The sequence below is a fragment of the Camelus bactrianus genome, chromosome 10, assembly GCF_048773025.1.
Source record: "Camelus bactrianus isolate YW-2024 breed Bactrian camel chromosome 10, ASM4877302v1, whole genome shotgun sequence".
Lineage (NCBI taxonomy): Eukaryota > Metazoa > Chordata > Mammalia > Artiodactyla > Camelidae > Camelus > Camelus bactrianus.
In genome coordinates this window covers 14,051,761-14,070,561 of record NC_133548.1, presented here as the reverse complement: position 1 = coordinate 14,070,561, position 18,801 = coordinate 14,051,761, and the positions used below count along the sequence as shown (strand labels likewise).

General features: G+C 36.7%; 2 protein-coding genes across 8 annotated transcripts in view; both read right to left on the bottom strand.

Moving 5' to 3' along the window:
• AGBL2 (AGBL carboxypeptidase 2) overlaps nt 1-9,848 on the bottom strand; it is a 41,263-nt gene extending 31,415 nt beyond the window's left edge. For all 6 annotated transcript variants that reach the window (XR_012509590.1, XM_010964530.3, XM_045524088.2 and 3 more), the window contains exons 1-7: nt 8,448-9,848; nt 8,128-8,263; nt 7,779-7,842; nt 6,571-6,708; nt 4,104-4,157; nt 3,124-3,309; nt 209-316 (exon numbers count right to left, since the gene is read on the bottom strand). Coding sequence is in view for 5 of the 6 variants with exons in the window: in XM_010964530.3 (XP_010962832.2) it covers nt 209-316; nt 3,124-3,309; nt 4,104-4,157; nt 6,571-6,708; nt 7,779-7,842; nt 8,128-8,163 (586 nt within the window). In the remaining variant the exon portion in view is untranslated. The remainder of the gene's footprint in view (nt 1-208; nt 317-3,123; nt 3,310-4,103; nt 4,158-6,570; nt 6,709-7,778; nt 7,843-8,127; nt 8,264-8,447) is intronic.
• Nucleotides 9,849-9,985: 137 nt separating this feature from the next.
• The window catches only part of FNBP4 (formin binding protein 4), a 30,007-nt gene continuing 21,191 nt past the window's right edge, over nt 9,986-18,801 (bottom strand). For both annotated transcript variants that reach the window (XM_074372005.1, XM_045523990.2), the window contains exons 16-17: nt 12,912-13,069; nt 9,986-11,045 (exon numbers count right to left, since the gene is read on the bottom strand). In XM_074372005.1, the coding sequence (XP_074228106.1) occupies nt 10,955-11,045; nt 12,912-13,069 (249 nt within the window). In that variant the 3' untranslated portion in view covers nt 9,986-10,954. The remainder of the gene's footprint in view (nt 11,046-12,911; nt 13,070-18,801) is intronic.

Below are 18,801 nucleotides of genomic sequence, written 5' to 3'. Positions count from 1 at the left end.
AATGGACTCAGAACAATTAAGAAAAGGTACTGTCATATTAAAAAATAAAAATTTAAAACTGATTGGTCATATCAGGGCTCCCACTCAGGTTGGTCTGGAAAAGACAGTTTATCACTAAAATATGAATTTTTAAAAATCACTTTTATTATAGAAAATATGTTTAATGTCATCATTATTAATCATTCACGGTTCAGTGTAATGACAATACCTGAATCTAACTGATAGACAACTGTGCCTCCTTCCTCTCCTACAATTTCTGGTATCTTTTCACTTCCCGTAGGTTGATAGAAATGTTCTGGTTGAGGTGGAACCCACTCTGAAATAAGACATTAAAAAAGTATAAAATAAGAATATAAAAGGCACTTTATAAACTAATATAAAATTATAATAATAATTATTCAAATGGCTAGTTTGGTTGAATCAAATCAAATTCCCACCCTAAGTTTCCAGTTTGTTTATAAATTAATTATATCTTGCTTCTTTCTATAAAGACTATGGAGACATTTTTAACAAAAAGCATATACAACAAAAATACAAATTTTAAACAGAAGACTTAAAAATAAGCTAGAAAGGTCAATACAGTTCCTGCAACAACTCTTCAAAATTTGTCTCTGAGCTTCCTTTTTGAGTTAGGAAAATATGATCAGCTACATACTTTGAATTACTATAGAAGAAAAAGTATAAATTTCTTCAGAGGAAACAAGGCTTTTTCATCAACATTCAATTTTAAAAGATTTTCCTATGGGACTGGGGCAATTCCTCAGTATCATTTTAAGTACAGTAGCCACTGATGAAAACCAAGGGCATAAAAAGACATAACTCAAATTCAATAGTACATTAAAAAAATTATACATCACGATCAAGCAGGATTTATTCTAGGGATGCAAGGATGGTTCAATATTCAAAAAACAGCCAATGTGATACACCGCATTAACAAAATGAAGGATAAAAATCATATAATCATTTCAATAGACGCAGAAAAAGCATTTGACAAAATTCAACATCCATTTTTGATGAAAACTCTCTACAAAGTGAGAATAGAGGGAACATACTTCAACATAATAAAAACCATATATGAGAAGCCCACAGCTAACATCATACTCAGTGGTGAAAAGCTTATGCCTGTTCTCACCACTTTATTCAGCAGTATTGGAAGTCCTAGCCACAGGAATTAGGAAAGAAAAAGAAATGAAAGGTATTCAAATTGGAAAGGAAGAAGTAAAACTGTCACTATTTGTAGATGACATATATATATAGAAAACCCTAAAGACTCTACCAGAAAACTGTTAGAACTAATAAGAAATTCAGTAAAGTTGCAAAATATAAAATCAACACACAAAAATCTATTATGTTTCTATATACTAATAATGAACTATCAGAAAGAGAAATTAAGAAAACATTCTTATTTACAATTGTGTCAAAATAATTAAATACCTAGGAACAAATTTAAACAAGGAGGTGGAAGACCTGTTTGTTGAAAACTATAAGGCATTAATGAAAGAAACTGAAGACACAAATAAATGGAAAGATAATCTGTGCTCATGGTTGGAAGAATATTGTTAAAATGTCCATACTACCCCAACAATTTACAGATTCAACGCAATCCCTATCAAACTTCCCATGGAATTTTTCACAAAAATGTAACAAACAATCCTAAAATTTATATGGAACCATAAAAGACCCCAAAGAGCCAAAACAATCTTGAGAAAGAACAAAGGTGGAGGCACCACGCTCCCTGATTTCAAACTCTATAAGCTATACTAATTAGAACAATAATGGTATTGGCATAAAAACAGATACATAGATCAATGGAACAGAATAGCGAGCCCAGAAATAAATCCATGCATATATGGCCAATTAATTTATGACAAAGGCTTCAATAATATACAATGGGGAAAGGACAGTCTCTTTAATAAATGATGCTGAGAAAACTGGCCAGCCATATGCAAAAGAATAAAACTTGACTACTATCTTACACCATACACAAAAAATCACTCAAAATGGATTAAAGACTTGAATGTAAGGCCTGAAGCCATAAAACTTTCAGAAGAAAACATAGGAAGTAAGCTCCTTGACAGAGGCCTTGGCAACGATTTTTTGAATCTGATTCCAAGAGCAAAAGCAAAAGCAAAAGAAAAAAAAGCATAAACAAACAAGTGGGACTACATCAAACTAAAAAGCTTCTACACAGCAAAGGAAACCATCAGCAGAATGAAAAGGCAGCCTACTGAATGAGAGAACGTATTTGCAAAGCATATATTTGATAAGGGGCTAACATCCAAAAGAACTCATGCAACTCAACTGCAAAAAAAAAAAAAAAAAAAAAATCCGATTTTAAAAAATGAGCAGAAAATCTGAAGACATTTTTCCAAAGAGGACATACAATGGCCAACAGGTATATGAAAAGATGCTCTACATAATTAATCATCAAGGAAATGTAAATCAAAACCACAATGAGATACCACCTCACACCTGACAGAATGGCTATTATCAAATAGACAAGAAATAACAAGTGTTGGGGAGGAGGTGGAGAAAAGGGAATGCTTGTGCACTATTGGTGGGAATGTAAATTGGTGCCACCACTATGGAAAACATTTTGGAAATTCCTCAAAAAATGAAAAATAGAACTACCATATGACCCACTAATTCTGCTCTTGGCATTTATCCAAAGAAAATGAAAATACCAACTTGAAAAGACATATGTGCCCCCATATTCACTGCAGCATTATTTACAATAGCCAAGATATGGAAGCAACTTAAGTATTCATCAATGGATGTAGATAAAGAAATTGTGTGTGTGTATATATATATACACACACACACCCCCCACAACTTTATATATATAATATATATAATAGATGTATACAAAATAGATATATATGTAGATATATAGATATATAATATATAACATATATAATAGAATATTATTCAGCCATAAAAAAGAATGAAATTTTCCCATCTGTGACCACATGAATGGACCTTAAGGGCATTATGTTAAGTGCATTATGCTCTCTTACATGTGTAATCTAAAGAAAATGTGCTTCACCATGTAGAATTTAAACTGTAAGGTCCCGTAATTCAGTCTGTCAGAACAGGAAGCCCAGGACATGTAAGTCACGTTACCAATGTGATGAATGTTCTCCTTGATGACCTCACATTCCACTGGCCACCTTGGAGCCTGCAGTGGCCCGCTGCCAGAGAAAAAGGCAAAGAGACCTCTGGGTTCTCGAAGACGCAGGTTTACTTTGCCAAACTCATCGTGAAGAAGCTGTCTGCTCTTAAGAAGTGGTGAACTCAACATAAGAGAATCTGCCAAAGGGAAAGTGAATGAGTGTACAATTTCCTTGTCTTCCTCGGCAACGTCACTGCTCAACTGTAACAATTACGTAATTTTAAGCACCATATTAAAATATTAGCAGACATGCAATCCTATGACATGTTTCTCTTGTAAGGAGATTTAGTCCAGGATGGCAGCATGGAAATTACAAAATATTAAGTTAAAATTCTACACAGTCTATTGAATATTTAAATGTAAGGTTTTGGAGTAAGTGAGAAGAAACTTTTTCTAAAATCAAAATTAATGGGTCAAAAAACAATACAAAAACAGAAACAAAAAACAAAATTAATGGGTCTAAGACATGTCAACAGTGGGTTACAAATAAAAAGTTACCATAAAATGCGTGTTATTATTTTTATTTAGAGAGAGGCAAAGAAGACTTTCAATTCACCCACTAGCATTTTAGATAAAAGTACATAAAACTTTATTAGCGACAGTGAAATAATCTACAAACTGAATTTCAAGTTCATAATATAACCATTCAAAGGACAGAGAGACTTAAAAAACAAAGAGGAGGAAAAGATAGGGGCAGAAGAGAGAGAAAGAGAGGTCTTGAGAAATAAAGAATGAGAAAAAAAGAGGAAAAGAAAGGCTTAAGGAGAAAGGGGGAAAAAAAGGAAATGAGAGGAAGAATGAAAAGACAGGAAAGTGGGAAGGATAGGCAGAAGGCCGCTGGAGTGTGGCTCCCAGCTCTGGCGGGGAGGGCAGGGAAGACACGCCCCCACAGAGGAGTTTCGGTTTTCTGGTCTGGAAGGTAACGAAATACCTCTGTTCACAGCTTCCATCTGTCTGTGCACAGCTGAAGATAGACAGCTAGGCCCTAGAACGAGGGAGGAAGCATGGTTTGTCCTACAGATCTTTGTCTTTTTTTTCCTGCCTTATCCCCTTGTATCTCCCCCCTCCACGCCCACTTTAGGCCCCTGCATTTCTATGTCTAAATATTTCCCCTACTGTTGAATTGGCGGTGGAGGGGGGAGGCAACAAACATTGGAAAAGATGGTAAAACTGCTCAATCTCACTCATAAAGAAATGTAAATCAAAAAGACAGGAAGATGACCAAAATGACCAGTTTTTAACCTAATAGACAAGAAAACATTTACAGGCTTTGACGTTCATCCTGGCAAAGCTTTAAGAAAACAAGTACTCTCAGAACCTGCTGGCAAAAAGGCAAACTGGTGTAACCTTTCTGGAAAGCAATTTGGCAGTAGCTAGTAAGACTTAAAATACACAAACCCTTGATCCAGCAACCCCAGTGCTAGGAATTACCTTACAGATGGTCTCACAAAAGCTCGTCAAGATACATGTACAAAGATGGTCACTGCAGTAATGTTCAAGTAACAAAAATGTGGACCAACCAGACATCCATCAAAAGGGGAGTTAAAATAAACAGAACATAGTAATGAGATGGAATACTGTCGGTGCCCTTAAAAAGAATGAGGTAGATGTTTTTCGTGCTCTATGAAAAGGCTCTATTATTAAACAACAACAACAAAAATCAAAGTTGGTGTATAGGATTCCCTATGAGCAGTTACAAAGAAAAAATATACAGATACATGAGGATATATATTTTTTTCCTGGAAAGAAAGGTAACAGTGGCTACATCAAGGGTGGGCAGGGAGGGATTTTAGTTTCCTTTTGTTTTTTCCTACCATTTGAATTTTCTAACCTTGTACATAAATTGCTTTTCTTCCTTCCTCTCTTTCTGTTTTTCAAACAAGCAGACTGTAACTCATTCCTTTTTTAACTTTTTCTGGTTTAAACCAACAACACATAAACGCTTTGCTACAAAGATAAAGAAAAAATATCTTCCTCACTCCAATGATCAAAATAGGGGGGAAAAAAGATGTCAGGTTATCAATTACACCCAACTAAAACTCATTTACATTGTTATGTTACTTCCACCAGCTGATTTTGCATTTGATGTTTATTATATTAAGATTGGCAATTATTTCCTATTAATGTTATTTTGTCAGCAAATAGGGCAGGAGGAAAGTGAAGGGGGCGGTCAGCTGGCTCTTGAGCCATCCCACCTCGACAGTCTCCTTTGCTCTACCCTTGCCAGGGGCTCTGGGACACAGGATGGAAGAGCCTTCTGGGCACTGGGGTGAGCAAATATATAAGATACATATCTGCAAATGGAATTTCTACTTCAGGGGTTAAGTACTGTTTTACATTTCCCAGGTGTTGCCAAATTGCCTTCCTAACTGCAGTGTAGGAAAGTGTGTTCTCCATCCCCTAACCGATACTAGGTATAAACTTAAAACATTTTTGCCCAAATCTCCTAATGTAAAAAATGGTACCCTGACATTTTGATTTGTATCTTTAATTAGAAGTGAAATTGAGCATCTTTTCTTTAAGCTTATTGTGTTTGCTTTTCTATGAACTGCTTGCCTTTGCCCATTTTCTATTTGACATGCTGATTTATGAGAGCTGTTGTGTTAAGATTAATCCTTTGACATACTTGTTACAGATACTCTTCTTCAGTTATTTTCCTTTGTTAACGGTACTTTTTTTCTATACAGAAATGTAAATTTTTGCTTTAAAAATTATCAATGTTATATTTATGACTTTTGGGTCTTGTGTCATTCATAGGTTTTTAGCTAGAAAAGGGAAACAATCAGATTTGCACATAAAAAAAGAAAATTGCTGTGTGGAAAATGAATTGAAAGGGGGCATAATGGAACAAGAGAGGAAGCCAGGAGATCAATTAAGAGGCTGTTTCAATAGTGAGGTGATGGTGGGTTGGGGAAGGTGGGGGGTGGGAAGGATGTGTAGTAAAGAGAACTGAATTCACGTCTGGTTGGATATGTGCTCTGGGAGAAATTCAATTGCATTCCTGTCCTTGGATTCCAGAAGAAACTTGTGGAATCCCCATAAATTATTTTTGCTGAAGCTAGCTGGAATTGGTCTCCACCACTCTTAGCAAAGAACCTTAACAAACATATCCATCAAAACTGCAGGAAAAAAAAAATCATTGTTACTCTTGACTAGAGTTTTAACAAATTTTCCAGCAATTTGGAGGAAGATCATCCAGAAGGCACAGAATTCAAACTTAAACCTACAATCTGATACAGCTCGAGAGAAAACATTTTTGAGTGATGTCAGAAACAGTGGCTAAGGCTCTTCCCCTGGCTTCTCCCACGAGAAGGCCACGTTAGGCCATGTTCTCCTGAATACCTGGAGCTGCTGACAGGCAGTGAGGGTTTTGGGGGTCACACAACGCTATTACTCACATAGACGCTTCTCCTTTTGCAACGGGTCCAGTATCAAATCATCTCTTTTTCCCAAAGAGCCACTCAGTAGGTATCGAGGATTATTATTCTTCCAAACGTGCTGGTGCGTAGCAGAGTTTGGTAAACTGCCTCTCTGAGCTAAGAATAGGCAGGTTAGTGAAAAGTGCTAGAAGGCTAGCTAGTTCATCACCTCTAACATTTATTTAGGTCAACACGAAAACCACTGCCAGCAAACTGCCACTACTATTCACCATCCATCACCACAGACCTTACAATGAATACAACCCATTTTCCAAATAGCTTTCACATTCCAATTTATGTGAGTTAAGCATCATTTTCTCCACTGCATGGTGAAGAGAAAACTTGAGAAGAAGTACATAAAGTGGAAAGAGAAAGGGCTTGGGAGGCAGAAAGACTTGTCAGCTACAGGACCAAGTGAAGGCAAGTTCTCTGAGTGGAAGTGGAGCACTCAGAGTGGGAGCTACTTTGTCCTGAGGAGGCTCCGCTGAATCTGGTAAACTGGAAATTGAGTTCTCAATAAATTAGTCATCACTTACAAAATGAACTAGCTAATAGGAAAGTTTAACAAGGTTGACAAAAACAAAATCAATATAAAACCTGAATTTTATTTCTAAATACCAGGAACAGTTAGAAAATCAAAATTTAAAAAGATGCCATCTATACTAGCATAAAAATATACAGTTATACGAAAAAAATTCTAAATCTTTACTGGGATATTAAAGAAAACCTAAGTAAATAGAGAATTAGACTATATGAATAGATTGGAGAATCTGGTATTGGAAAATTCTCACTTCTTGTCAAGTTTGATCTATAGATTCAATGCAATCCCAATAATTTTTTTAAACACCATAAGCCAATTCTAAAATTATATAAAAAGGCAAGAATAGCCAAGACGCTTCTGAAGAACAATAAGGGAGGACATGTCTTTCCAGATATCAAGACTATTTTAATGCCATGTGGTGTCATTAAGAAAAGGTGGTATTATTGAAAGAAAAACAAACAGACTCTTGTATGTATACAGGGAGACTCAAGAGAGGTGACATAGCCTAGCAGTGAGAAAAGGAAGCACTTTTCACTAAAGGTGCTTAAAAAATTTGTCACTAGTTTACTTAAGCACAGCTCTCTCAGTTGATCAATTTATTTTATGAATCCAGGAAAGGCGATGCTAGATAAGGATGAGCTATTACCTTTAAAATAGCCATAGTACTGGAGGTGATGGTACATAAAGTCTTCGTAAGGATCAGGAAGAATCTGAAATGAAAGGCATCTCAGTCAGGAAAGTGCTTTCATAATAATAATTAATTGTAAGAGTCTGTTACAAGAATAATACTGACTCTTAGCAAAAAGTACACAAGCATTGCTGCAGAGGACAGTATACCAACAACTTCAGCAAACAAACCATAAGATGACAAACACTTATGCAAATTATTCTATCTTTGGGATCAAGATCTCCAGCCAAGAAAGGTGCCAGCATTATATACCTTCTGATCTAGTGTTGGATTTCTGTGGAGTTCCTGGAGAGGGGTGTGTACTGACCTTCTGCTTTAGCTCGGTTTCCAATGCTGGGAACATGTTACCTCTGCATGGTATGCTGAAGACCAGTCAGTGACACGGGCAGCCAGGCACAACCGCTACCCAGTTTCCAAAAGGGCAGCTGATTACACAGGAGAGGCTAAAAAACCAGAGCAGGACAACTGAAAAAACTGTCGAAATTTACCCGCACCCCCTCCATCCTCCACAGCTCCCACGCTACTTTAGGAAAACCTGCAGCTGCGCTCCCTCTTCTCTGTCTACTCACCCTCTCAGACAAACAAGGACCCGACTGGTGGTGCCCACTACGAGGCCAGGATGCGCACCTGAAGAGTTGGGGAGGGCGGCGTGTCTTCCAGCATCCTTCTCCCGAGGTGCCTGGACCTCTGCTGGTCCCATGCTTCCTTCTCCCAGATAAGGGAGAGGCCCCCCACCAGGACGCCGCAGGAAAGTGAGAGAAAAGGGGATGAAGGATCCAGAGGAGTCGTCTCGCGGTAGATGGGAACGAAAGGTCAAGGACCTGGAGAGTGGGCTCTGAACATGGAATTCGGGATTTCAGGACTTCCTGGTCCAGAAGGTGGCGAAGCGCAGGTTCTCGAAGAGTCGCGGAGGGGGTGTGGAGATTTCCTACGAAGATAGAGGAAGGGTGCGACCGCCTCCGAGGCCCGGCTCGTCCGGAGCAGCAGGGGGGGGCACGGCGCCTGCCGCGGCAGAGGAGCTTGATCGAGGCGCAGGGCACGGCCCGCGCGTAGAGGACCCGCCGCGCACCAGGCAGAGGAAGCACTCAGGGAGCTCACCAGCCACAGCTTTCCGCGAGGGCCTCGGTAGCCTAGCAACCGCGAGGCGGAAGCTGGGGGGCGGGGCTCCTGGGCGCTTCCGAGGAGCGAGACCCCCTTTCCAAGGAAGGGGTGGAGAACCCGTGAAAAGCAGATGACTGACGTTGAGACACCAATGATAGCACTGGCAGCCCCACATTCCAAACTTATTTGCTGTTCCTCAGCTTTAGGAAACTGTTACTTATTGCTCAAAGGGATCCACTTCCCCTCTCTTTTCACCTTATATTCTCTCCATCCCGTAGCTAGAATTGAAAAAATGCCTTCTACCTTGAAAAAAACGACACAAAGTTAGTAAATTAAGCCCACATATTTTGTCTATTTAAATTGTCAGATTTTTTAAAAAGCAAAATTTTGGCAGGATAGTGACAAATGCACTTGTTTTCTGTGGCAATTCCTGGAAGTCTGAAAAACTGTTAGGCAGTTAAAGCAAAGGCTTTAATGAATGGCTAGTTGATAGCCTTTAATTTCAGAAATTTGCTCTGTGCAAATTACAAGAAAAGCAATTGATATACAAAATGGTAACCCCAAATGGTTGCTAAATGGTAAACAGAATCCAACACATTAGCATACATGACACTAATTAGACAATTATATGCATATATGTATATACACACATATATATATACTGGAATAAAATTCTATTGTCTTTGGTTAACTTTATGACTATAACCATAGTATACACTACCTTTGTAGTCAGAGGAAAAAATATAAAGCACCTTTATTGTTTTCAAAATATTAACCACATTACACCATTTCGATGATTTAAGCAAGCCAAACATTAGCGATTAGAGTGTAAGCTCCAAAATTTGTCATACCACGTCTTCTGGTACTAGAGGCTTGCTTTTCTAATCCTGTTTCCCTGTCCCCCAACTGGCTCAAGATCCTGCCGTTAGTTTTCCTGAGGGCAGTTCTTCAATGTTTGTACATGTCTTATACCTTACTTGATTAGAAAAAACAACTGACTTAAAGTAAGTCTTGGCTACACAGTCATGGAGTAACAGGCAAAACAGGAGCAAAAGGATAACCGATCAGAAGTATAAAAAAAGCTTTATTAGTGCATATATACAAATTTACAAGATCAGAAACTGGAGAAATACAAACAGCTTTAAAACACAATTTGCGTTTTCTTCAGTTTAAAGTGACTTTTACCTGATTGTGATACAATAGAAAGTACAGAACAGTAAACTGCTTTTTAAATACTGGAATTTTATGGAGAATACATTCACACATAAAAGGGAGGTGAACTTTGGGCCAAGGTATGACAATGGAGACACATCAATACATACAGTGGCTCTTGTTATATCTACTGCCACACATGTGAGGGGGAAATTCTCAAAAATCAAAGACATGAACACCTGCTTGCTGCTGCCACCTATTGAAATTTAAATATGCCACCTAGTATGTGAAATGACTGAGCTATCAGTTCTAGAATTTGTGAGAAAGAATACGCTAACGAGTGTGGCCATCTGTTAGCACAAGGTGTACCTCGGCACTTCAGGGGTGGCAGACTAGAGGACGAGGTCGGAAGGAGATTCCTATAATCCCAGTGAAGCAAGGTGGAACACAGAGCTGCCTTCGTAATTGCACTTGTTCTGAAGAGGTTAATGAGAGAGAGCGTGCCACATTAGGAACTACAACGAGCCTCTATTAGGCAGGAAAATCCTTCATTTTTTGTTAGTGAGTCCTCTACAGAGGAATCATACTCATGAGCCACACGTCCCAGATGGATGAGGTTAATGTACCTAACATGCTTTTTCCCAGTGTGAGAGTAAAGGCAGCAGGTCAAAGCATTCAGTCACCTCACCTTTCAGCAAAACAGAAAAATCACATTTCACAAGTGTGGGAATTTTGTACGTGTACGCTCTTGCCCAGGAAATTCATATGCTCTCCCTCATAACATTTCTAGTTTATTGACAACAGTAAAACTGGTTAAGACGCTGAACTGAACATAAAAAAAAAAATTATAATAAAAATAAAAATTAAAAAATTAAAAAAAACTATGTGTTTGGAGCCATTTTCCTTCTCTTCAGTCTGGCTCGCCAATCTTCAGGAAGGGCTTCAAAATTAGCATTTCTCTCTGCCATACCACTGTGAAAACAACATAGAGATTACTTCACTGGAAAGAAAACACTGTTCATTTCCTGGCAAATAAAAACCTCTAACTAAAATAAAAATTTGATCTATCATATATATATTCATGAAAATGCTTCAAGTTTCGCAGCTAAGTACCAACATATTATTCATCAAATTTCTGAATTCTTAATACTCTTCTCTATAATTTACATTAAATGTATATTTATTTTTGTATCTCCCCAGTAACCATTAAAGCCACACTGAAAGAATATAACACATTCTTGTAAAGGTATTTCTTGGCCTCTAGGAGTTATGATTCTTTGGATTGCTCTCTCATGGCTTATTCAATCATTGAAAAAAATCGATTAAAAATCAGATTCTATCTTGAAATTATCAGAATGGGTGCATTAGGTTATTTTAGATTATTAAAGGATCTAAGATAAATTACAGTATCTTTGTGACTTCCCCTCATCTTGAAATAGTTTGCTATTTCATCACTGTAGGAATTAGTATTATTCAATTCCCAACAACACTAAAAAAAGACTACAAAGAAAACTGAATAATAATGGAATTATCTACAAGGATGATACAAAAATGAAATAAATTAATCACTTAATACCATCCCTCAGTTTTCTCATTGTGTTGCCCCAAAAAAGTGTATCACCTTTCAAGGAAGTAAAAAAGTCTGGAGACATCATCTTCATAGTCTTCCCCCCATCCCCACCTACCCCCACCAAGAAATATTAAGACAATTCAGAAGATGAATGCAAAGAGACAGTAGCACTAAAGATTCAAATTATGATGGTAAAATTGACTAGACAAGTAAAATCTCAGACTGTAAGTGTTAAGAGGACCATAGTCTAGATGAATTGTCTCAAATTCAAGACTGATGAGTGAATAATATATTTCTAAGGTCAAAAAGGAAATATAGTATTCTCATTCAGAAGAACAACTTTCTTCATCCAGTATTTTCTAACAGGAACCGGGACCATCTCATTTTTCCTTAGAAGTTTATGGATCTAAAAATGAAAATGTTTTTAATTATGAAGCAAAGATGGCTATCCTCTCCCAAACGTTTTCATAAGTACTGTATTTATACATGTTAAAGTGCAAAAACCAGAAGTAATGATACGCTAGAACCTATCAGGGATGAATCTGAAATCTGGCATAACTATTTACAAGGTGAGTATGTTCCAGGTTTTGACAACTGAGCAATTAGTTGCATTCAAAGAATGTTGCTCATTTCAGTATGTGTAACTTCAAAAACCAGGAAAATAAAGAAAAATTTGAGTTAGCTACGTTTAAATTTTTATTAAAATTTCTAATTAAGTTTTCTCCTCTGTTACACCTGTAAATGATTTGCAAAATTAAAAAATATATACACACACATGAAAGGGTCTCTTGGATCTATATGGTAAATGGGGATGACTATTTTTCCTTGTATACTCAGGCTTAAGATAGTCCTATATCCAAGATGAACGATCAGTGGGAAGTATTACAATTCTGATATTTCTGATTCTGAAAAAGACTAGACCAAACAACAAGTTTATAGCTCAGAGAACTATATTCAATACGTTGTAGTAACTTATGGTTAAAAAGAATATGAAAACGAATATATGTATGTTCCTATGACTATTGTGCTGTACACCAGAAACTGACACAACATTGTAAACTGACTATACTTCAATAAAACATCTTTCATCTCAGAAAAAAAAGGCTAGACCATAATTTTTATAGGGAACTAAACATTTCTATGAATTAAAAACTGCTTTAGTAAGTTTGTAAAGAAATCAAATTAACGGCTGTGATTTAAAAATATGATGGCTCTAAAAGCACAGCCACCAGCACCACAAGCTGCCTGTTTGTGGTCTCTTCTTTTACCTGACCAGCTGTTGCTGTTTCCACTCTTCAATTCGCTTTTGTGCAGTTGATTCCCGGTCCTCTTCACTGGAACTAGAGTTCTCCTCTTCATCTAACTCACGCTGGATACTCTGCCACTTCTTTACCAGAGATGGCATTTTGGTTTTACTCTTCTTTGCCTATAACAAAGGTTAAAGGTCAGAAGGAATAGAATACTTTGATAAGGCAATGAATCCTCCACGTGAGATCAGGATCTTCTCAGTTTTAAGGAAGAAATGAACTTTAAAATCAAAGGAATAGCAACACTAAAAGTAAATAACCATTCTAACTTAAAGCTTGATTAAAAAATCTGAAAGTGTAACATGATATTTTATGAAATCAGGTCAGAAAATTTTCCTTTAGCCTTTTTCTATGGAATTTAAAACTGCTGCCTTTATCTCCTCAGAATTACAGTGTACCGTTTCACAATTTTAAATAGATGCAGTGTTCATATCAAGTGAAGAACAGCACTGAGAAACAAATGATCAGCTTTTCTGGAAAGAGCAAAGTCAAAAGCAACTATTAAATATGAAAAAGCAAAGAGGTACATCAAAACACCAATGAGATCAAGTTCTAAGATGAGATATAAAATTTTATTTTTCTTCTGTTGGCTTACTTTCATTTTCTAAATTGTCTACCATAAACACATAATCTCATAGCAAAAAAAAAAAAAAAAAAGATTTTCTATACATCCAACACGGCCTGCTCTATCACCACCTTGAGACTTCTAATCAATGACACTCTAACAAAGATGCTTTCCCTGACCACCCTATATGTACCATCTCCCAAAGGCCACTTTATATCCTCTTACACTGTTTTCATTGTATTTTTAAACATCAAATATATATTTGCTCCTGTTTCTGCAATCTAGTGCCCCCTACTCTCTCCAAGCCCACCAGAAGAAAAGCTCTACAAAAGCAGAGATTTGTCTGATTAGCTACAACTACAAAGCTCCTACAGAGAATGCCTGACAAATAGTGTGTATTCAGAATATACCTGCTGATATTTGTGATTATTCTTTGACAAAAGCCATTTTTATCCCCGTGATTTTGAAGACCTGGCCAAGTTACACTACAAACGTGACAAGGAGGCACTCAAGTGGCAGGTGTGATTGAGTGCTGTGCTCCTGTGAGGACTGGGTATGAGGGACCAAGCTGTTTTTCCCACCTGCACTTGAGAGAAGCACATTTCTTGATTAAGTCTCCAAAGAGTTGAGAAATAAGCTTAATATTTTTAGTCTTTTAAAACTACTTGGCTCCCTGCTCAATACTCTATTCTGACTGTCATTGACAGTTTTTAACTTTTTGGGTAAATGAATGTCCATATATCATGCTTAGCCCTTCCCACATTCCATTCTGTCATTTCATGTGTGGCACAACCTCACCCACTGCATACACACCCTTCCAACAAGCTCCAACACAATCCATCTTGGGTTAGCACGGAACCAACTTAGTAAAAAGTAACATGAATTAATAATGGTCAAGTGTGCATAGACGGCTCTACTAGGGGTATAACCTCTCACCAAACTTCAGCAAGTATGATTAAAAAAACACAGATCTAGGGAGTCATTGTGGTTTCATTTTGACTTCCATAGGGTTTCATAAATTTTTAGAATATTTGATCCCTATATGTCATGGGAAAGTAAGTTATGCTCTAGAAGTTATGTATTGCCTATCACATTAAAAACCATGGATCCAGAGTTGCACTGGCTGTTTGAACATATTTTTAATAGGGGAACACTGCAGTCAGAAGAATAAAGATTAAATGGCTAGAATTCCTTTTTTCTAGTTTATTTTGTAGTAAACCACAGACAAAACCCTTCAGCAAAAATAGAAGAAAAATATACTGAAAATATATATTGGTCTCAAATACTCTTGAATCTCAGAGGTACAATGTATATATTTCATATTCTTTAAAAATGGCCTCTAACAAAGATGGATCGTTATTTTCAGATACTAGGTTATATAAAAATGATATATTAATGTAGAATTCTGGATTTTCAAAACTATTGTTTATAAAAGCACGACTGGCTAAAAAATTATTGGTGAAAAAATGGAGGAGGAAGTAATCACCTCTCTTGGAAGGGTGGAGGAAGAGTGTGTCAAGGAAGGCTTCATAAGAGAAATGATTCCCGAGTGCTGATCAAACATTTAATCATGTAAAGAACGAACAGTATGGGACTGGAGGACAAAGTAAAGACATGGATGTGGTAAACAGTATGTTGGCTCAGGAGAACTCCATGTGGTACAGTAAGTAGCTAAACAACAATCTAGTCACGACATTATCCTACTTGTTGATTTTTATAACACTTTCAGATAGTTTCTGGAACCATGGTACCAACTTGGACAAGTAGTTCAATCCAGAAATATTTTATTTTTTGTGAACGCAAAACTCTTCAAGAAGGTTCCTAGAACCATTATAAGGCAAATAAATTTGTCCCACTGAGCCCTAAGGCAAAAGATTACAGTTGAGGCAGACAACAAAGGAATAGCACTGGGAATGAAAAAGCTGATGAGCAGGTTCCTTTAGGTAATTTAGACCATTCAAAGTGTCCATGAAGACGATGTCAGAAAGATGGCAGATTATGAAGCTCCAAACCCTTGTTCCCCTATGGAAAACATTATGTAAACAAATACAGATTGACTAAAATGGCTTTGTGGCAACTCTGGAAACCAAAGATCTGCAGCAACCAAAAGAATATCCAATCAAGAAAAACACACACTAAGAACAGTAGGAAATTTTGTGGCATGTCTGCTTGCCCTTGTACCACACTCTCTGCAGTGGTACAATGAATGAAGGGGATGGAAATGAGTGTACTGTCTGAAATATTCTAGCCTGTCTGTGGTTGCCTGAGGAACTGGTTTCTGAATTGTCTGACCTGGAGGTCAGGCAGGAATGGTGGCATATTTTGGATCTCACGTTAGAAGCCATGAAAGGCAGCGACAGGTACTGTGGCATGTGAAAACCACAGATGGACAGAAGTCATGTGGATGGCAGGGGGCAGAAGATTACAGGCAGAGGAATACAATGGAAGATATGAAGTTCATAAAAGAAGCATGTATGAAACTTAGGAAAACTGAAAAGTAAATGTTTAAGGGGAATGGGGCAGGCGGGTGGGGGGAAGCCAAGTCCAGGGAACACATATGCCCAGGAAAGACCCAAGAAAGATCTTGCACCTTCATGTTGAGCTCATTAATGAAGGCTCCCCCCCATACGGAATCAGTGTGCGAAGACTGGGAGAATTAGAGGGTGGGGGTACAGCTCGGTTGGTGGAGCTCACGCTTGACATGCACGAGGCACTTGGTTCAAAGAGAGAAAAAAGATTACTGAGAGAATTATTTTGTCTAATGTCCAATTTTCAAAAAAAGATCACAAAACATACCAAGGCAAACACACCTATTCAAGGGAATAAAATAAATCCCTAGAAACCAATCATAAACACATGCTTCATATTTACCAAAGATTTTAAAACAGTGGTCTTAAATGTGCTCACAGAACTAAAAGAAAACAAAGAATAAAAAGAAAGCAGGAAAATGACATATGAACCAAGTAAGAATACCAACAAAGAGATAGGTATCATTATTAAAGAGAACCAAAGAAAAATTGTGGAGCTAAAAAATACGTCAATGGAATTGAAAAATTCATTAATTTGACAGCAAACTCCAATAAGCATAAGAAAAAAAATCAGCAAAAATGATGATCAATCATACAAATTTATCGAGTCTGAAGAGCAGAAAGGAAAACAATGAAGCAAAGTGTACAGAGTCTACATAACTTATAGGACAGCATCAAGTAGACCCACGTATGTATTATGGCATTCCCAGGAGACAACAGAGAAAAGGGCAGAGAGCTTATCTGAAGAAATAATGGCCAAAATCTCCCAAATGTGAAGACTATGATTATTTATATTCAAGAGGTGTTAACAAACTCCAAGCGGGATAAATCCAAAAAGACCATACTGCAACACATTATCAGTCAAAAGCAAAAAAGAACATTGAAAGCAGGAAAAAAAAAAAGCGACTTGTTTTATAAGAGGGATCCTTAGTAAGATGACGTAAGAGAATTTCTGGAAGAAATCGTGCAGGCCAGAAAGCAATGAGAAAATTGTATTTAAAGAGATCAAAGAAAAAAACTGTCTACCAGAGAATTATATACCAGGCAAAATTGTCCTTCATAAATGAGAGAGAAAAATTAAGACATTTCTAGATAAACAAAAGCTGAGAAAATTCATTAACCCTAGACTTGCCCTACGAGAAATGCTAAAGGAACTCTTTCAAGTTGAAATGAAAAGATGGAAAAAGAATATGAAAACAAATATATATATATATTCATGTATGACTGAAGCATTGTGCTGTATCCCAGAAACTGACACAACACTGTAAACTGACTACACTTCATTTAAAAAAAAAAAAAAATAATACATATATACAAAAAAAGAAGAAAAATGATAGCACATAGTAACTTGTCACAAAAATTTAACATTCTCTGGTAAAGGTAAATACAAGGGCAAACATAAAAGCCAGTATTATTCTGATTTTGGCTCATAATTCTCCTTCTTATTTTACAGACTTTAAAAAACAAAAGCATAAAAAATAATTACAAATCCAAGTTAATGGGTAATGGGTACACAACATATAAAGATGTACTCTGGAACATCAATAACATAACAGCTGTTGGGGCAGGGGTGCATCTATATGGGAGTTGAGTTTTTCTCTGCAATTGGCTGTGTCAGTTTAAAATAGATATTATACGTAATTTCCACCATAACCACAAAGTAAACAAATACAGAATATACATAAAAGGAAATGAAAAAGAAACTAAAATGTGTCACTGAAAAAAATTAACTAAACCCAAAGGAAGGCACTAACGGAGGAAATAAGGGACCAAAAAAAGCTATTAGGACATACAGAAAACAAAAAGGAATAGTAAATTCTTCCCTATCAGTAATTACTACAGTGTACTAATAATTTACTAAATGTAAATGGATTAAACTATATAATCACAAAACATACTGGCAGAATGGATTTAAAAAACAGAATCCAATTCATCATGTCTATAAGAAATTCATTTTGTATCTAAGGACATACATAAGTGAAAGTGAAAGGACAGAAAACACATTCCATGAACATAGTAACCAAGAGAAAGGAGTAAATGGATTAATATAAAACAAAATAGATTTTAAGTTAAAAACTGTTTTAAGAGAGATAAAGGATATTATATAATGATAAAAGTAGCTTAACACTTAACAGTAGCATGCAGAAGAATAAAATAATTGAGAATAATTTCAGTGAAGGATGTGAAAGAGCTGTACATGGAAAACTATAAAACACTGCTGAAAGAATGACAGACTTATATGGAAAAGAATCCTGTGCTCACAGATTGAAAGATTCAATACTGTTTAGTGGGTAATATGACCCAAGCAATCTACAGATTAAATGCAATCCCTATCAAAATTCCAAGGCCTTTTATGTTGGTACAGAAAAGCTGACCTTTAAATTCATATGAAATTACAAGGGGGCCTAAATAGCCAATATTGAAAAAGAAGCACTAAGTCAGAGAACTCACACTTCTCAAATTCAAAAACATACTACAAAATTATAGCAATCAAAAAAGTGAGGGGGGAAGGTACAGCTCAGTGGTAGAGTGCATGCTTAGCATGCATGAGGTCATGGGTTTGATCCCCAGTACCTCCATTAAATAAAAAGTAATAATGAAAAAAAAATTTGTTAAAAAAGTGTACTGCTGGCATACAGACCAATGGAATAAACCCATAAGTCTATTGTGAACTAATTTTAGTTAAGGTCTCCCATTCAATGGGGGAAAGAATGGTCTCTTCAACAAATGGTGCTGGGACAACAGGATATCCACACTT